Source organism: Adelges cooleyi, unplaced genomic scaffold, assembly GCF_023614345.1.
Source record: "Adelges cooleyi isolate 19-005CV unplaced genomic scaffold, UGA_ACOO_1.1 ACOO_flye_CR_arks_rails_tigmint_CR_PRNA_247, whole genome shotgun sequence".
Taxonomy (NCBI): Eukaryota; Metazoa; Arthropoda; class Insecta; order Hemiptera; family Adelgidae; genus Adelges; species Adelges cooleyi.
Window position 1 is genome coordinate 6,853,759 of NW_026095912.1, and position 19,510 is coordinate 6,873,268.

The following is a 19,510-nucleotide window of genomic DNA, read 5'->3' on the forward strand; positions in this document are numbered from 1 at the left end:
TATCAAGCTAAATTAACATTAACTTATTGAAAACAGAAATTTGGCATTATAATTTTTGGTTTTTTAAAACAATTTTTATTCGTTTTAATAAACCAATTCCTGCTAAAACTTAAAAAAATACATCAACTCCTGAGCTATCCTATTAAATTATATGTTTAGATAAAAAGAAAAAATACAAAATATTGTAAACGAATACTGTCCTATTTTTTTTATTTTGCTCAAACTGTAAGAAAAAATACTTACAGTACTCAATTATTATTTACATCTGAGGGCAACAAAAAAAAACTTCCTTCAAATTTAATCCACTTAATACTCACCATTAATTTTCTAAAACGATGATAAATTTCCCAAAAAGCTAAAAATAATAATGTTATAGTTTTTATCTGGAAAATAATTCTACTGGTTTTGAGTACTGTGATCTGTCTGAGGAAATATAGCTTTTCGCGCTATTTTTTTCGAGTGTTATCAGCCTTTTTGAAGTTATAACTTCAACGAAAATGATGTTTATAATCAGCGTTTACAGCCTATGAATTTTCTGAGTTGACTGATGAAGGTTCGTCGACTGCTACCTGTATTCACCACTATAGCAGTCGTTCATCATCATCTCAGGAGTTTTGTAGGCCTACATGCAATACCCGTCGAACTGTTTGGTTGCCTATTCGAGGTGATTTGGTCGACAAACTACAGACCACCAGGGTTTGCAGTTAACGGGAGTGGACAATATTATAATAATTTTAATTAAATGACTTCAATAATTTGCATTTGATAGTTAAATACATGTTCTTTAAGTAGGTGTTTGCTTACATTGTTCTTTAGTTATTAGCCCACTACTGCTAGGATTGAAATACTTAAAACATAATATTTACAACCATTGACGGCTTACATTAAAACAACAATTTTTTTTATTCATTAACATTATGTATAGTTATCTACTATCAGCACCAAATCAAAAACATAATATTGAATACACTGGCTATAGATAAGTGAAATAAAAAGCAATAATTACAAACTCAACCGAATACATATATACAAAAATAAGCGGTCGTGTAAAATATATTAAAAAACAATAGGTATGTCTAAAATTCGAATAAAACTCAAAATAAATATTTTAACAAAATCTTTATGACTAATCACACGCGACATATTTTACCCATGTTATATTAAGGTCTTCTGAATTTCATGATACAAATGTCATGTCGCTTTACTGTATGAAAACTGTCTCATGAAATACTTAAGACTCTTTACATACATTTTGTATACTTGTAAAATATTTAATGTTATTTTCCTAACATAATTACATTTGTTTTTCCGACGAGGCACTTGAATTGGACACAACAGGTTTAACAATTAATAAATTTATCATACTAATTAACTATATTATAATATATTTATACATAAATCATCTTCTAAAATTCTTATTATTAATTAAATTTGTATTTAGTTTAAATGTAGTATTTATTTGGAAGGAAATATTATTTTGTTTAGACATAATCACCGTCTTCCCCGTGGAATGATATGGGACGGCCTTGTTGTTCGCGGACGAGCAACTGATGAGCGGCAGAATCCATTTCCTCTTTGGTCATGTTCAACGCTTCACGAAGTTCTTTGGAAGTGTTCTGCACAAACTCGACGTCGCAATATTTCCCAAGACCATGTTCCACTAATATCTACAAAAACAAAATAAAACATAACAGTCCATAGTGTTTTTTTAATGTACAGTAATGGTAAAGAATGTACCCCAAAAAGTCCAAACGTAAAATCTAGGAATTTGGAACGAGAAGGCTATCCTAATTGTTATAAAAAAAAAAAAATTATTTTCATACATAGTTAATTTAAAAAAAACTGTAATATCTCCTTAAAAAATAGCGTTTTTTAATGTCTCGAAACTTGATGAATATTTTCCATAAATTTGATGCTTGTCTTAACACAAATTTCTGGAATTTAACACAAAATTGTCAGATATAATTTTTATTTAATTCTGTTCGAAACTTTGGGTTATAATTTAATTTTGTCAAATTAATTTCAGTGTATTTCACTACTTTTTTGAGAACCGGTTTCTAATTTCGACTGATTTAGTACGCTTACCCTTCCGACGAGGCTTTCCGCAGATCCGATCACTTCAGTTCCATTCAGTCTGTCGTTGTCTACGGGACTCCCTGGCAGCGAATGAGATAACCTAGTCAGAGGGATCGAAGCCCCGTTCATTTCGTCTCTACTACCTATACAATGAAAAAAGAAAAAAGATATTCCGAGGTTTCCTGACATGTACGGAATTTAACGGGACACTAGCAAACTCAAAAGGGCTTCAAAAATGCCCCCTAAAAAAAAATTTACATTTGGCTATAAAAATTTGTCAGTAACAAAACTGGAAAATCTTGTTTTCAAGTGAACAAACTCCTGAAGATCCCCCACCTCAATTGTACCCATAATAATAATGTAATTATAGTCTGTGTCGATTTGCCAATCGAACCTTTTGGGTTTGCAGTGTTTACATCAAAGAGATGTCCATCTGTGTTAATTAAAAATCATGTTATTGTTGTTAATGTAAAATATAAAACTATTAGCTATAGTATACGTTAAGCTGCATAGCACACACTATATAAGCTCGAATGTATACAATAAAAGCTGGGCTGGGCTGGGCGTCAACGCGTTAAACTGTTATGATCACAGTACTAAATTTTTGACTGGTCGACAGTGACGGGTTCTAGCCAAAGAAAGGGAGTGATTTAATTGGAAAAGTTTGTTTAAACAATAGGCAAATAGGAACTGAAGAAAATAAGGGACAAAAAAACGTCGCCAATCAATATGGAAATTCAATATTAACTGCAGCCCAGCCCAGCCAAAAAATTTCATTGTGTTGTACCTTTGAAATGAAACGAAGCGCGATGGAAAATGTGAACGGACCGACGGTTATTGCGGTGTTGGATTAGCATTTTAGCGGCATTGCCCTTTGGCGGTTAACTCGCCGGTGTAAGGCGGGTCGTCGTCAATATCAGAGCTTCCGTTTAACAGCCATTCATTATGAGGACGTCCACTATAATGATAGATGCGGCAAAAGAAAACAAAAAAAAAACCCCAAAAACAAAAAGCACAACAAAAAAAATCAGAAAATTAGCGTCACGTGCATATCATATAAGTCCTATGTTATGATTTCATATGAACTCAGAGGTGAACCGGGGGTTGGGGGGACGGGTGATTACCAGTTGGGATATGTTAACCGGTACCAAGGTAACGGGATGGAGTCTAATAAGTAACAATATTGTAAGTTGCATATCAGATACTTTATAGGTAGGTATCTGCACAGTGGTCTAAAATCGTCATATTTAGCCGTCCAAAACTACCGTTTTAAAATAATAGCTAAAAAGGTATGTTTTTTTTTATCGACAGCGTAAACTGTATCATTATTGTGGGTTAATATTAAAATGTGTACTTGATTAGTTAATTAAATATTTTTTTGTACCAGGCTGAGTCTAGCAAATACAACATTTTATAGAAAAAACTTTTGTGTTTGTACTAACCGTCTATAACTTTTCTCGTTCAATGTATTTAACTAAATGGTTTTTTTACTACATAAAATATTTTAAAACGGTAGTTGTGACCGGCTGAAAATGAGTTTCGGGTCATTCAGCGACTTGAAGCGATCCGTTGACCCATCGTGGTGTCCGGTTCGCCTCTGAATTAGTAAAATATTAATAATAATAACAATAATATCATATTTATAGGCGTAAGTATATAAAACTATGTTAAGGTGCGGCTTAAACGACCACTAGAATTGTGTCGAGACCAGAAGTGGGCATACATCCGTATTGCAAATTCCCAAATAAATATTTACTATGCTGTAAAAATCAAATAGAAAATTCATATAAAGTACTTGTCGCGAATGTTTTGGAATATTGTACCTATGCCCACTTCTAGTTTTTTTTTTTAAATAATATTATGCAAAGCTAATACATTAATCAATACATTTTGACAGGTTAAGTGACATTTGGTCGCGTACAATCGTCACTAGTATTTGAACGTTTGTCGGAGGGATAGAAAATCAAAAACCTTTATTTTATGCTAAAATAGATAAGATTAGAATAGACCGGAGTAGCATAATGTAAAATAACACAACAATAAAAAATATTAGGCTATAGTGAAGATAGTTTAGCGTAGACAAATTAATATAACCGTGAAAGTGTCATCATCGACCGGTTGCCAATAAATAGGAATTGAAATGAAATATATTATAAGATTTTAAGCGATTAAAAAAAAAAGAGCTGTTAGCTAGCTCGAAAAAAAACCGAGAATAGGTTTTGGGATTAAACAAGAAATGTATTGGACAAAAAAACACAATGCCCTCACAGCAATTTTAAAAATATAATTCAGGTTTAGAGGAAATGTTATATCAAATAATAAAAAATTATTTGATATTTTTAAAATAATTATTAAATATTATGTAATAACTAAATTAAATGTTAGTTTAAAATATCATAAATAAATTGCTTTCCTGTAAAAATAATTGTTTGTTTTAATTGGGAAAATTTTATTATAGATTAAAATATAAGCGAAAAAAATACTTATTGGAAACCAGTTTTTTTTTTAGAAAATGCCTGAAATGTTAATGATTTTAATGTCGTTTCAATAAATTTGATATAAGTACTACCATTGAGTATATTCAAATGTATTTTTATATTTAGTATCATATGTTACTACTTAGGAAATATTATTGAAATATTTAGTATTGCTGTGTGGGATTAAATTTGTTAAGTATTATAAACTTAGCAATATCCATTAGTGTTTCAGTGCAAGTACGTGGGCTTCCTAAAAATATCCTTACCATTATTATTACGCATTTGAACGGGTAAACGTCTGAAATATACATACATATATAATCTTGCGTCATTTGTACATCATATTCAATATTTGTTTTGGCTAAAAGACAAAAGTGCCTTTCGTTAAGAGAATAAAGACACAATTGAGATATGCGCGTAGCTTTTTTGACATTACCGTTTTACGATTGATTATTAAGTACCTATACATTTATTTTGTATTCATAATTTGAAATTTTGATATTTAAAAAGTGTAAAATGCTATCTGAAAATATCGAAAACAATTTTTGCATATAAGGAATTATTTTAAATACCGTATTTTATTTAGCGCATAAAATAATTTTGTACTTGAAATATTTTTTTCCTGATGTTTTAAATAATTCAGTATCACATTTACCATTTTCTTATAGGGGGTGATATGCAACAAAAACAACCCTCCCTGGCTTCCTCCCTTGTGTAAATAAAAATCATTGCAGTTAGTTAATCAATACTTATACAAACATGTAATAAAAACGATTTTTTATTTAAAACGGTTCGAATAAAAATGTAAATAAATGAAAATATTAATTTAAAAATAAAAAATTGAATTTTTACTCAAATTTCAAATTAAAATTTTTTTTTAATATTTATTTGAACTTGTATTTAAAAAAATACTTATTTAAATATTACTCAGGTCTTATAGAAATCTGATCTATGAGTAAAAGTACTAATAATTTTAGTGAACAAACGGCCTTAAAGTATATTATGAATGTTTATAGTATACTAAAAAAATTAGCTGTTATTGTAGGGATCAAGAAATGTATTAAATAAAAGACTGTCCAAACCGAATTATCCAAACATCGATAGCAACTTATTGTTAAAAGAAAATTAATATAAAATCACAAGTCTCTCTCGCGGTTCTTACAAATCTACATGTACCTAAAGCATTCATGTAGATTTGTCTACGACAGCATGGGAATCGTAGTAAACACAGCTTGGTAAGCCTAATATAGTTTTGGACAGTCTCAAATAATAGTACCTAGGTAATAAATAATATTATAATTGTCGTAAGTCAGCATTATGGTAAAGTTTCTACAGCTTCAGTGCGAGCCCCGCTGTTTTAATAATAATTAATATTATCATTATTACAGTATAAGTGTTATGGTATTATTATTATTAGTATTATTGTGGTAATGCATATGGTTTACCTATGAAGCGAAACGGCTCCGTTTTGAATTTTCGTGTCTTGCCTTTGTTCTTTGCCATAGCTGTTGGGCAAGTAATCTATTTCTACCGAGCTCGTGGGAGACAACTAGATGAAAAATAATCCACACAGGACGACACCGTTATTAATATTGTGTTCATATAATAAAATAACATACAAGATTCTGTGTTAATGTAATTGATGGATTGTGTTGGCATAATAATAATTATTGCATGTTAGTAAAATGAAGATTACATGTATACTTTCGATTATATTTTACTAATAATTTTAATACCTTGACAACGTTTCGTCCGGACACTTGTAAGTAGTTCTTCTGAAAAAGCAACAATTTATAAGTAATTGCAATTTTTGAAACGTTATCGTTAGTAATAAAATCTATAAATTATATTGTTAATTGATAAAAATTTGGTTATACTCTATTGGCAAGCAGCACTAAATTATTATTATAGCTCTACTTGAAACCAAAACTCCGTTAGTCGATAAGTTTCTATAGTTGCTTTTATGCTACGAAAAACCTAAACTACTAAATATAAATTTTATTTTATTACATTTTATAGGATTTTGATTATTGTGTTAGGCCCTAATTCCACAGCAATAACTCAGTAATAAGTAAAAAAGATAAAGTTATTTTTGTTGTTTTAATGTAAATTTTTTACTCATTTTAACATTTTGTTTAAGTGCATGTTTTAAACATTTTTAGTTAATTTTTAGTACCAAATTTAAAGGAATCTCTATACCTTTTTTTTAATGTTTCAAGTACGGATCTAGTGGTATGTGTGCCCTGTTATTTAAATAAATAATTATATCTTTGCGGCGCCTTAAAAAATCACACCGTTAGGATGGGTCGCACCGGGAAAGAAAAAAGGTCTAATATTATAGTTGTATTGTTCATATAAGGGCCAAGAGAGATAGAGATAAACATATAGCCTACATTTATGTATATGGTGGGCGGATAAACGGACAACAGATTGATAATTGGGCGGAGAAACGGTTTTTTATCTTAACTTGCATACGGTGTAATTATACTGTATTTTATATTTTTTGTTTAATTGTCTGTGTTGTATTATGAAAGGTGTATATTACTGTTATTGTTGTTATATGAAACGACGAAGAGTTAAAAGCGTTTTGATTTATTTTTTCTAAACCCCGTTTCGTCGATTTTTTTCCTTACGATAACGAACACTTAAAATATTCCCATAAACCACAAGGCAGACCTCGTTTAAAGATTACAAACTCATAGTCAAAAATACCTCTTGGCTAGAGCAATACTAAGTACATCAACGCTACTTCTATAATATATTTTGTGTAAGCAATGTACATAAATTTAAAATAATATCATATATTAACCATATTGCTAAGTGACATAGAGAAAATCGCGAAATAATAAATAGATGACACTATTTACTGCAGTGATAGACTCGCATAGTGATATTTGAATAATAGACATTTTCTAAAATGGAAATTTCTAGTTTGATATTTTACTTCTAACGTGTCTAAAAAAAAATTAAGGCAAACCAATATCCAGTATCAGAATTACTATGAAAACATTGTTTTTTCTTATATTTAGATAAACAATTGTAGAAATTCTAGAAAATATTGAATTTTCAAAAATAATATTAGGCTGTCAATTATTTGGTAAGGATTGTTTCTAATATCATGTACTACGTCAAGCGATTATTATTTACAAGTATGCAATCATTGTTTAACCATTAAATGTTTAGTATAAAGCATTAGGAGCTAGGATTATTTTTATAATAACACGCCTTTTAGTTACTAATCAATAAAATATGCGAAAAATCTATTTTAACGTTGATTTGAGCTAAAAAGCTGATTAATTTGTTATATTGTAGTCCCATAGCTATATGTACTATGGTAATATGAACAAAAATAACTGCAATGGCTATGTGTAGCTGGCGGACTACAAGTCGTAAAGATCCGATATGGCTGACAGTTAAATGATTTCTAAAAATACATAAGTATATTGCAAAAAAAAACTAATCGGTTCACGCTAGTATTAGCAAATAAATGGCGTTAGAGTGTTATCAACACGTTAGTAGGCTGAGTACGTATGTATCAGTATATGATAGCGTGCTATAGCTTACGTGCTTGTTTTTTTTCGAATGGGCATTGCTTACTCTAAACGACCGTCTTAGACTGCCCGTCGTACGTCTCATCGACGACCACACGCTGCCGAACAACGAGTGATCTCTCTTCAAATTTTAAACGATATTAATCATTATTAATCGTTGTCCTCGTCAACAGACCGGCGTCATTTATAAATGTTTTAAGTTCGAATGAATACAATATTATAATAACACAAAACAAAAACGATACGTACCCTGTGTGACGGTTCGGGATTGTCGTCGATAAGCTCGTCAAGATTTCCAGAAATCGCTCTCTTGATCTCTGGCCCGGCGTCGTGTAAAGTTCTCAGTCCGGCCTGTACAGAATTGCCGGATCAGGTTATGTTACTTATCGATTACCGCGATTGGATTACCTGAAGTGTAACGGTATTGCGCGCCTCTTTATCGCCCTCTTTCAGCTCTTGTTCTTTGCGCTTTTTGAACCGTCGGAAGTAGTCTTGGATCAAAAACGTGGCGTAGAACTTGCCCACGGTCACCTCGTCGTCAACTGTAACGTGCAAGACTCCCGTGAGGTTTATGCAATAGACTATAACGATTAGCACTCACCCCCAGGCGGTGGCACCACCTGATCCAGAAGTTTCGGGCTAGTCCGCTTCCAGATCTTCTTGATGACAGCTCTGAGCTCCGCGTTGGCGTCGTCGATGTTGCCTTCCGATTTGATGTGCAACGACGTCCGGACGACTGCAAACAACGTGGCGTTGAATAACACCGTGCCGTCACTGTTTAACGGCATGTTCATGGAAACTAATCGCTGAAAACCAAAACAAAAATTATGTAGTAAGTATCCGATAATGACTGATTTCATCCAGACTCCCGTCATAAGAAATAATGCATCCAGATTCTAGGTAAAGGCAGCGAATGTTTGAAATGGTAATCCAAAAGGTCACAACTTACCAGCTACCATCTGAGAATGTCTGTGTATAGAAACATTGATAAAGACTACACGAGTTCGACGGGGTACGACCAAGGCGGAATCGTTTGGAGATCAGTAATTCGGTGTGTTTTAAAGTATTCAACGTTTAGTAAGATCACAAAAGTCGAATATGGATTTGCGTTTATGGAGAGGCTCAATACACAGTAAGGTAATTATCAACGGATGTATGCTTACCTTACACGCGACCCGATGTGGACACAGTTTTCCAAAACCCAATGGAGGAGATATCTTCCTCAGGAGCGTCACCACGTCCAGGTGTTTGATCCTGCCTTTGGCGTCTGGATCGTATTCGCTCCATAGTCTGATAAATTCGTCCAAGTGATGCGGTCCCAGAATGGACCAATCCCGAGTCAGGTAATCGAAATTATCCATGATGACGGCCACGAACAGGTTGATGATGAGGAACGAGCACAGCACGTAGAAAGATATGAAGTACGGAAAAGCAAAATCAGAACCGCAACTGGTAGCCAATTGCTTGTCTTTGAACACGTCCGAATTTTCGTCACAAACCACCTCGTCTGGTCGGAACGAACAAGACATCATGATGTCCTGCCACGCTTCCCCTGTATACGTCACAATCGATAAAGTTGGAATAGTATATAAAATAACAAGGCACGTGACATTCAAGTCAATCACAATGATCAGAAATGACTCTTTGCCGAGCTACCATGTTACATTCATACATTGTATTCATTGTGTAATAAGTGGTTAGTTTGTAAATTATATAAATAACATCATACCGGTAGCTGAACGAAACAGTATAAGCACGGCTTGGGGAAACGTTTGAAAGTGATTGTTCCGGTGAATGGCCGAACCTACAGTACTCTTTGATATTTTGCCGAATACCTTGCAAACGAAATCGCATTTTTATTGAATGTGTTCCTTAGTAGATAAGATAAAACAAAAGCATTGGCTTCAACTCACCTGCATGCCGATAACGGCGTATATGAAGAACAACATAACTATCAGAAGGGCGACGTACGGCAGAGCTTGAAAGGATTTGATGAACGTCCATAGCAAGGTCCGGATTCCGTCGCCGCGACTGAGCAATTTCACCAAACGCATAACGCGAAACAACCGGAAGAAATTTATCGACAGTTTTCGTTCTTTCTTCTTCGGAATGTTAGTGATGTTGGGCTAATGAACATTTCGAGAAAACATACTTTGAATTCACGTCTACACAACGAAGGATTGCAATTATTTTGAAACAAAGGTGAACTGGCAAGAATGTTAAATAGACATATTTGCCTGGACCGGTACAATATGATAAAACTATTTGTTAGGTTTGATTTAATAAAATTAGTACTCGGATTTTAAGTTTTATTTGTCTCTTGACAGTGTTTTTTTTTATCTGACTTTTATCATGACAGAAAAGAGGGAGCCCTAAATTGCTTTAGGACCCAATCTTTAGTAATTATGGGCCTGATTGTACGTTGCAATATTTAAAGGTAAAGCTAATACACATATAGATTTTTTAAACCGATCAACCTAGTTCACATGTGTTGTAAATTAACGAGCAATGGTGAATACTCACGGATAAATTTTCGACTACTATGTCGATGAAACTCCCCAAAACGATAACAAAGTCAAACACGTTCCAAGCGTCTCCAAAGTAGTTCTGAAACAAACGGTAAATATTGTTGACTAAATATTTTTCAGAAGTCATGAGAATTATTATAACTACTTTAAATCGGAAAGCCGCCAGTTTAAAGACGAACTCCAAAGCGAAAACTGCGGTAAAAAATAAGTTCAACATGTCCAGTATACTGTCGTAGTACTGCGGTTGCTTGTAGAACTTCATGGCTAGTGTTATGGTATTGACCATGATTAGCATAAATATTGTGTACTCGAATGGTTGTGACGTGACAAACCACCACACTTTGTACTGACATCGGTGTTTGGGTATGTAACGTCGCACAGGTTTAGCTTTGAGCGCAAAAGCTATACAGTTTCGCTGAAAAAAAATTATATGACAGTAAGTAAGACTCACCAAGGAATACACAAATATCAACGATATTCTACAAAATTCCCATTGCCCGTATGTCATTTCTAAAGATTCCTATACAAAAATGATCAATTTCTCGTGAATACCACATAGAGATCCAAAACTCCTTAAACGGGCACATGTATTTCCGTTTTCTTATTCTCGCATAACATGCGGAAATGTAATGCAACTCCCTTTTTTGTAGAGACAGGGATTCGCAAACATAAGCGGGAATTCAAGTTTATGTGACGAAGTTACTTATACGATGTACTCATAAGGGAAAATCCCGTAGAACTGCCAGTGCTACAAGAGTTGTTCATTAAAATTGACGTTGGAATTTCATAAAAGTATGAAATTCCAACGTCAATTTTATTTACCTGGTTTTTGTCGAGCTCGCAGTTTTTGTATTCTTGTTCGCCTTCGTTTTGGAACGTGACTATGACGAAACCGACGAATATGTTCACCATGAAGAACGCGATAATGATGATGTATATTATGTAGTAGGCAGCCACGATTGGCCTGTAGTTGTGTATGGGACCCATGTCTTCTTGGTTGGAGTCAATGGACTTTTGTAAAAGTCTAGAAAGGCAAACGAAAAATAACAAATTTAGCCGTTTCGAAGTTTATTAGTACATTAGTTTTGTGGTTTTAAGTCATACCCGGGCCATCCTTCGAATGTAGAGACAGTAAACAGGGTAAGCATGGCTTTGGCTACGTCGTCGAAGTGAAAAGAATATTGCTCCCATTTTCGAGTTTCTGCTTTAGGATGTTCCACATCACCGTGTTCGAACGTTAAGTATACTCCTCTACACGTGCAAAATTTAACATTTATTATAACGACAATAATTGGTCGATAGCATGAATGACGGTTAAGTGCTCGGAGCGGAATGCCAAAATAATTGAGAAATCGTTATAGATATAATGTTACTTATAACGAAAAAAGAAAAATTAACACAATAATAAAATAAGAAAGAACAAAGTGCTCTTGACCGAAAAAATTGTTTTTAAAGGTTACAAAAAGTATGATAGACATTGTTCTACAATTATAATAGCAACAATGATTTAGAGACAAGCGAAAAAGTTGAAATAAACGTGTTGGTAAGATAATAGATAATCGAAGAGAATTAACTATCTACGATCAAGTTATTATTTATTTGAAAGAAGTATAAGAAAAAGTTAAGATAATACTTGATTATTTGATGCTGACTAAATATGTGTCGATTTTATTATAGAACTGAAGAAAAAATGTCGTGGTTAAGAGTCTTAAAAATGTTGTATAATGTAATAAATTATTGCTCTGAATCATGCATCTAAAAATGCAATGAAAATAATAATTAAATTCCTGATAAATGACTAATTGTATTGTATATAATTGATTTAAATTGTATAAACATTTTTAAGCAGAATTTTCCCATTTAGGGAAACAGTGTACATTTTTGTCGTTTTATTTAATCATCTCAAGTGTTTTGAATATAATTCAATTGTACTTAGCCGAATTTTATTATTTAACACGTTAAAAGTAAAAAAATATGTAAATATTAGATTATAAAGAACGAGTGGCCAAGTGAGTAATGCTACTATGGTCTACCCTACTACTGGTCAATAGAGCCATACGCCATACAATAATAATAATAAAATGAGCACTGGAATCCGATTCGTTGTGAATAATAAGTATAGAACTTTTTTCAGTAATCAGTTTAGGCAATCGAAGAATCCTATGTACGAGTAGCTGACGTTGTCATTCGTCAGTATAGGTAAAAAACACAAACTCAGCAAACCCAGAAAGATCTTTTTGTTTAAGCTAAGAAAATCTCATAAATTGGTATATATGCAAAAATATGGAGTTAATAGTATATATGTATAGCTAAAAAAACATAAATAGTATTATGTTATTCATCTAAAAAATGATTTGTAGATTAATATTTATTATCATACATGAATAAAGTATTACATTTTAGCACTCCACTGGACCAATTACAAAAATTATAACAATTACTATACTAACTGGCATTCAAATTCTGTTGTTTTGGAAAGATCATTGCATGAAAAAAATTTCCCCTAAAAAATCATCAGTATACTTATTAATAGTTTATGATATTTATATACACTTTGTTACAGTGATTATATCAATATGTCCGTCAGTACAGACATATATAAAGGATATAAAGGTATATTTATATATAAGATATAAAGGAACAGTTAGTTCGATGACAGGAAAAATAAAATCAGTCATGGGGTTACAGAATAGGGTTATTATTATATACAAATTAATTAGCCAAGTCTAACGACGTGCAAGTATTCAATGATATCCGATCAAACAGCAAAAGCAGTTTTCGGTAAGCGATACAAACATAAAAAGCGCATGCAATGTTTTTTATGAATAAATTAGTACCGACGCCTCAGTTCAAAACAGCTGTAAAAGTTAACATTTTAAAAACAAAAAATGTTCATCACAATTATTCCATTTACACGTCTTGTATTTTAGGGTTTCATAATATGTTCTGCTACCAAGCAACGAACATCGCTAATCAAATTCTTGTTTTTCTATCGCCATTAGTGGGGTAGGCAAGTCAGTAGTCACAAACACCAATACCGTACTCTTAAAATAACAATTAGGCCGGGAATAGTCCCTAAAGATCTTCAGCCGCCAAATGGACAGTAAGAATATTGCCCGACAAATACATGCTCCCGAAAGCTTATGTTCTACACGATATTAAAATTACAAATAATTAAATAACGGCATATTACATACTTTAACCGCGTGCTTCTTTAAATGGTAATATGAGACATGAGATGCTAAACTGTGGTATAGGTACGAGTTATTTGACCGCGAGGTACCATATATTTTGTATTATATTAAAATATAGTGTTTAGTTAACCTATAGTTAAGTCAGTTGTAATAGAAAGTACATCAAATGTATTGACAGTGTAAAAAAAAAGACACCCCTAGAAATCATACTTAATTTACGTTCAGAATGATTTTAATATTCATATTTATATTAGGGTAAAAAAACCCTTGCCCGCTTTTTCAGATAAAAAAAAACCCCTTGTGAAGTCGCTTGAATCAACTTTAAGTAAAACTTGATAATTTCAGTTTAAGTATTTTTAAAAAATAATTATAAGCTTAAAAATTTTTTTTTTAATGAGCATGGTCTTAAAATAAGGTTGAAAATAACGATTTTAGATTAATTAAAATCTTGTTTATTTCGCTTTAGCATAAGCCATTTAATATAATATGTTTTGTAGGGACGCCGAAAGACCTTATTACAGCCTATTAAATCGGTTTTGAGGGTTGTAAAAACTTAAGAATCTTCTCTCATCAACGAGAAAAACGCAGAGAATATTTATATAAATTTAACATTAAATAAATACCAAAAAACAAAAAAATTATTAACAACAAAATGTTCAAGCCACTACTCTGATTTTTCTACAAGTAAAAATTATTTTCCTAACTATATACTCCGCTTTCAAACACATGTATTTTTTAAATTATTTTTTGAATTTGCATAAATGTTATAAGTTTTAAAACGATGTGAAGGAAATATTTAAAAAAATTATTTCAAGTTCAATTTACTTAACAAAATAATTATTGTAAAATCTAAGAGAAATTTAAAGCTTACAACCTTTCTTTAAATTGATTTCTATCGTTTAGGTTATATTGATCTAAAATTTAATTATGAATACATTGTATGTTTAATTAGTTTACCAATCTTGTCTATAATGAACTATTTATCTGTTTCAAAAATAATTAGAATTATCAAGTACTTTTCAGAATTTTAAGACTTAAAATCCGGAAAACGTTTAAAAAAATAAAGAAATAAAGCCCTATTACTTTAAGAAAACTATAAACAGTCATTTGGCTTTTAAATTTCATTCAGTAGAAACTTATCTGAACAACTTTTAGCACTTTATTGCTTGCAAAAATCCTACGCGAGCCTTAGTTAAAACTTGAGAAAACACATTCCCAGCTTTATAGTCTGTTTTTTTAAAAATCTGAATTGTTTCCTTCAAACACACAAAATATAATGTAAATAAATACTAATTTTTGATAGACATAATCCTCCATCCTGAATGTGTCACACTCTTGGACGTATTGTCATAGCTGTAGGTAGTGCTATTACAACGCTCGTTTCCGACATAACTGTCTTATTATATGTAAATAGCTATAGCACAATAAAACCATTATAAACGACGCCTTAGGGGCAATGACAGCGTGGGCGTAATCGATCCGACCAAACAAAATAATTAGACAGGCCCTGCCTGTACCACAGTTGGAAGATTTATTTTCTATGTTATTTTTTTGAATAAAAAAAAAAAACTATAATATATGTATTGTTGAACGATTATACGATTAACTGTTAAATTTATTGTTTATATTTTATCGTTTAACAGACTTTTTTACAGGAAAAAAACAAAGTGCTGTCAAGCTAGTTTAAAAAAGAGACAACACCAACTTTATAAACAAAAACCGAATTTGTATAATGTATATGTATCATAATATAATAAACACTATTATCAGAATGACTGTTCCCTATCTAAATATCAAAAAACCCATAATTATTTTTGTAAAAAAAAAAGTCATACAAAAATGTGATAAAAAAAATATTAGCTATGTATACGAATACGTTTTAAACTAAACTACATAACATAGTGTAATATAAATAATATGACAAACTACGGTATAAAATAAATCTACTGAACCCTTATGTGGGCAATATAGGTTAAGAAAAATAATATTGTGTAAAAAAAATAAAATCGTATGGCTCGTGTTTATTTTCAAATGTAATAAATATAAAATGTGATCAAATATAATAATAAAATTATACTGTAAATGTGTCTACGTGTTTTTTTTTTCACAAGCAAGCAGAAGATTTACCTTAAAAAGCTGAACTCCTATGACGGCAAACATGAACTGAAGTAAATACGTGACCAGCATGATATTTCCGATTGTCTTAATTGCGACTATCACGCATTTCACTACATACTACAAAACAAAATATATGAAAACTATCAAATAAAATATCTAGGACGAGACGTTAATTCCAAGCTGTAAGTTTCATCTGTTCTGAAATAATGTCCACCTGAAATTATCGGTTTAGCTGATAATAAACTCCATTATATAATTACTATATTAAACACAAAATCTTGAAAAAGACCAAGGCAAAACCTAAGACCTAACCTAACCTAATAATAAGTTTATTTGAAAACCCCCAATATGATTAGCCCTTTAAAAGATTCTGAGTGCGAAAAACAAATTGCACTATACATAAGACTTTAACAATTCGGCTAAATTACACAGCTGACTTCTAATTTGTTTAAAAACAACACTGAAGATTAACTTCGTTAACGAACAACGAACAATTAACATAAACTGAATAACAAATAATTTGTTATTCAAATGTATAATCAAATAATGCCCATTAATAAAGGTATACTCTGTATACAGAGTATACCTTTATTGACCTTTATTGCACAGAAAGAGTTGAAAAGTTCCTTTGTGGAATTGTTGTTAATTTTTAACGCTTTGACCTCTAAGAAAGGTAAATGACTCCAAGTCTTAAAATTCCATGGCATGCCATCGAATGTTGATTAGCTTTTTCTTATCAACCGGATAAATTATTTTGCAAAATGGCTACGTATCGATGACCATGTAATGCGTTTTGCATTTGAAGTCTTGTGATTATTTTAGTTGTTTGAGTTTTGGTCGACCACAAAAGTACCCAAACACACTTTGACAATGCAACGCGAGAGTCAAGTTAGGTCAAGTCGTTCGAGTGGTTTTTGGGTGAAACGTATACACCATCTATAGTGACCCTTTCCTTTTGCTGAAATTATCGCAGTGTCACTCGAGTTCTCATTATAATTTTCTACAATATGTGTCGGATAAGTTTACGGGTTTGTTTCCAGGGGGAGTTTCCCAGAAACCAGCATTAGACTCTCTTGAGGGCCAAGACGCATGTAACAAATGCTACTACTTTACTCGTCACCTACAAATTAGGTAAAATACCAAAATATTATGCGAGGTCATTTTTCGACGTACTTTCATGCTATTATCATACAAATATACAGTATAAATCAACAAACTCGAGTTACTTAGAATCAAAACAGCTGGGTACACATTTCACAGCTCACATGCGATATAGTGTAATCTCAAATCTAGGTAGACCCTTCTGAGAACATTATAAAATTAAAAATATACTGTTTACCCGAACAGTCTTTGGACGCATAATAATAAGTCACGGTTACATATTGTGTATTTTACATAAATCTACATAATATTGCAACAATTATGCATTAGGTATTTTTAATATCGTGTAGACGGCACGTCAGACAAATCCAGGTATTCGAGAACTACTATTTTTGTTGAAAGACTAAGAATTCATTTCAATAATTTAGAAAAAAAAGGATTTTTTCATGTTACCCCTTAAATTAAAACGATTTACTTAGTTGTTATACTAGATAATTATTTTTATAAAACTATAACAATGAAAAAGTATACTAATGAGTTCCTAAAAATAAAAATAATTGAAATTCAATTATTATTAATTATTCGAGAGATGATATTAAAACAAATTGATTGGTATAATTTGTTTTTTAATAGACCTTTTCTATTGGAATAATCTATTATATCTAAACCTGATGACTACTAAACTATCTATGCCTAACACTGTTTGTAACCAGTTACTGATCAGCTTTTCTCTATACATAGTAACAGTACAGGAATTTTTTTTATTCTTTTTTTGTTTTTTTTATAATAACTTAAAATATATATTTTATATATACTTTAACAACTCGATACTTTGACCACGGCATAAAAAAATTGACTTATCTCAGTGTACTCGTTAGGCTCTGGATTGGTCCCTGAGCCGTTGTTAACCAGTTAAAGCGTAAAATCTCTTTAACCGTGAATGACAAATAATTATGATTAGGTATTATTATTGAAACGTTAAACATGTAATACTGCAAAACTATTAGGTACATTTATATTAGATAGGTATTATTAAATGAAATACATGTTTGTGTTAGATCGCTCAAAATTCGGTTGTAGTGTTGCACCGTTAAACGCAGTTGATACTCAAGTGTTATCACAATAGTTATTCTATTGTTGGTATTAATGCAGTTTAATTCTCTTAAGCGTTTTTCAAATAAATGTTGTCAATTTTTAACTTCCAAAGTTATGGACAAACAGCTTATAATTTTGAAATTCCAATAAGTTTTAGTAATATTCGAAAAGTAATGATAAAAAAAAAAAAAAAATACACGCTACGCAAATCTAGACAAAAATTAAGTATATAAAAAAAAAATGCTTAATCATTCGATTTTGCCAGATATTGCATTAAAAAAAAATAAGAGGTGTTATAACTCTAAACGAAGTATTTTATTCACTTTCCGTCTTCACCAATCTTTGTCGTTTTAATATAATACTTATAAAAAACATGTTTAACAAGTTAAATATTTTAATTTAAAAAACTATGTAAATGCAAATTTTTCGATTTCACCTAACATCATTTATCAAAAAAAAAAACACTTAAAGAAACTAAACCGCATTTGTTCCGTATTCTTAATAGAATCAAAATATTGTTGATCCGGAAATTTATATGCATTAGACTTAAGAGCAACACACAAAAATTATATAAAAAAAAAAAGAAGTTGAAATTATTCGAGGAACAAAACAAAGGGAATTTTTGTATTTTGCATATTATTTTAAAGGAGATACCGTTTGTAATTTGTCAGTGCTGTACCTTGAATAACTGAACTCCAATTACGGCGAACATGAATTGAAGAAGGCACGTGACCAACACTATGTTTCCAATGGTTTTAACCGCGACGATGACACACTGCACTACGTGCTAAACATTTGATTAAAGTTGTTAAATGAAAAATCCAAAAAAAAAAGATTTGTGTAGCTGCGGCGAATATTTTAACTGACGAGAAGAAAACAAATCATAATATTTGGTTACATATGAAAAATAATATAATATAGGCAACAACACATGTCAACTGTCTGTTGAGTTGCGTTTCTCGGATCGGTCGGGAGAACCGAAAAAAATGATTTTATTAGCGATATAAGTAAGGGTCAGAAAAAACTATTTATTATGAGGGACAAAATACAGGACAAATATAAGACCCTTTGATCGTTGACCGCTCAAAAGAAACTACATCGGTAGGTTAGATTATAACAATATATGTCTTGGGAAAAGTTTTATAAAAACTATAAAACGGTAAAAAAAAATATAAACTTTTGACTGAAAACAAAAAGAAAAATATTCGTCTTTTAGCCTCTACTAAGGCGGCGCTGACCAGAAAAAGCACAAACTTAATAATTTTTTTTTTCCTAAACCTCACCTCCTAATTAACTTTATTTTAAATACTTGAAAAGAGTTTTTTTTCCGCTTAAACCACTAAACTAACGATACGAAAAGTATAGCTACC

General features: G+C 31.5%; 1 protein-coding gene across 1 annotated transcript in view; it reads right to left on the reverse strand.

Moving 5' to 3' along the window:
* Positions 1–765: 765 nt before the first annotated feature.
* Positions 766–19,510, reverse strand: part of LOC126837101 (muscle calcium channel subunit alpha-1) — a 39,000-nt gene continuing 20,255 nt past the window's right edge. The window contains 19 exon segments of the mRNA XM_050570900.1: positions 766–1,667; positions 2,086–2,219; positions 2,864–2,958; positions 2,960–3,034; positions 5,999–6,102; positions 6,290–6,328; positions 8,118–8,225; positions 8,354–8,455; positions 8,513–8,646; positions 8,706–8,910; positions 9,268–9,656; positions 9,834–9,939; positions 10,018–10,230; positions 10,628–10,711; positions 10,778–11,047; positions 11,455–11,656; positions 11,737–11,883; positions 13,083–13,135; positions 18,820–18,927. Coding sequence (XP_050426857.1) covers positions 1,482–1,667; positions 2,086–2,219; positions 2,864–2,958; positions 2,960–3,034; positions 5,999–6,102; positions 6,290–6,328; positions 8,118–8,225; positions 8,354–8,455; positions 8,513–8,646; positions 8,706–8,910; positions 9,268–9,656; positions 9,834–9,939; positions 10,018–10,230; positions 10,628–10,711; positions 10,778–11,047; positions 11,455–11,656; positions 11,737–11,883; positions 13,083–13,135; positions 18,820–18,927 — 2,754 coding nt within the window. The 3' untranslated portion in view covers positions 766–1,481.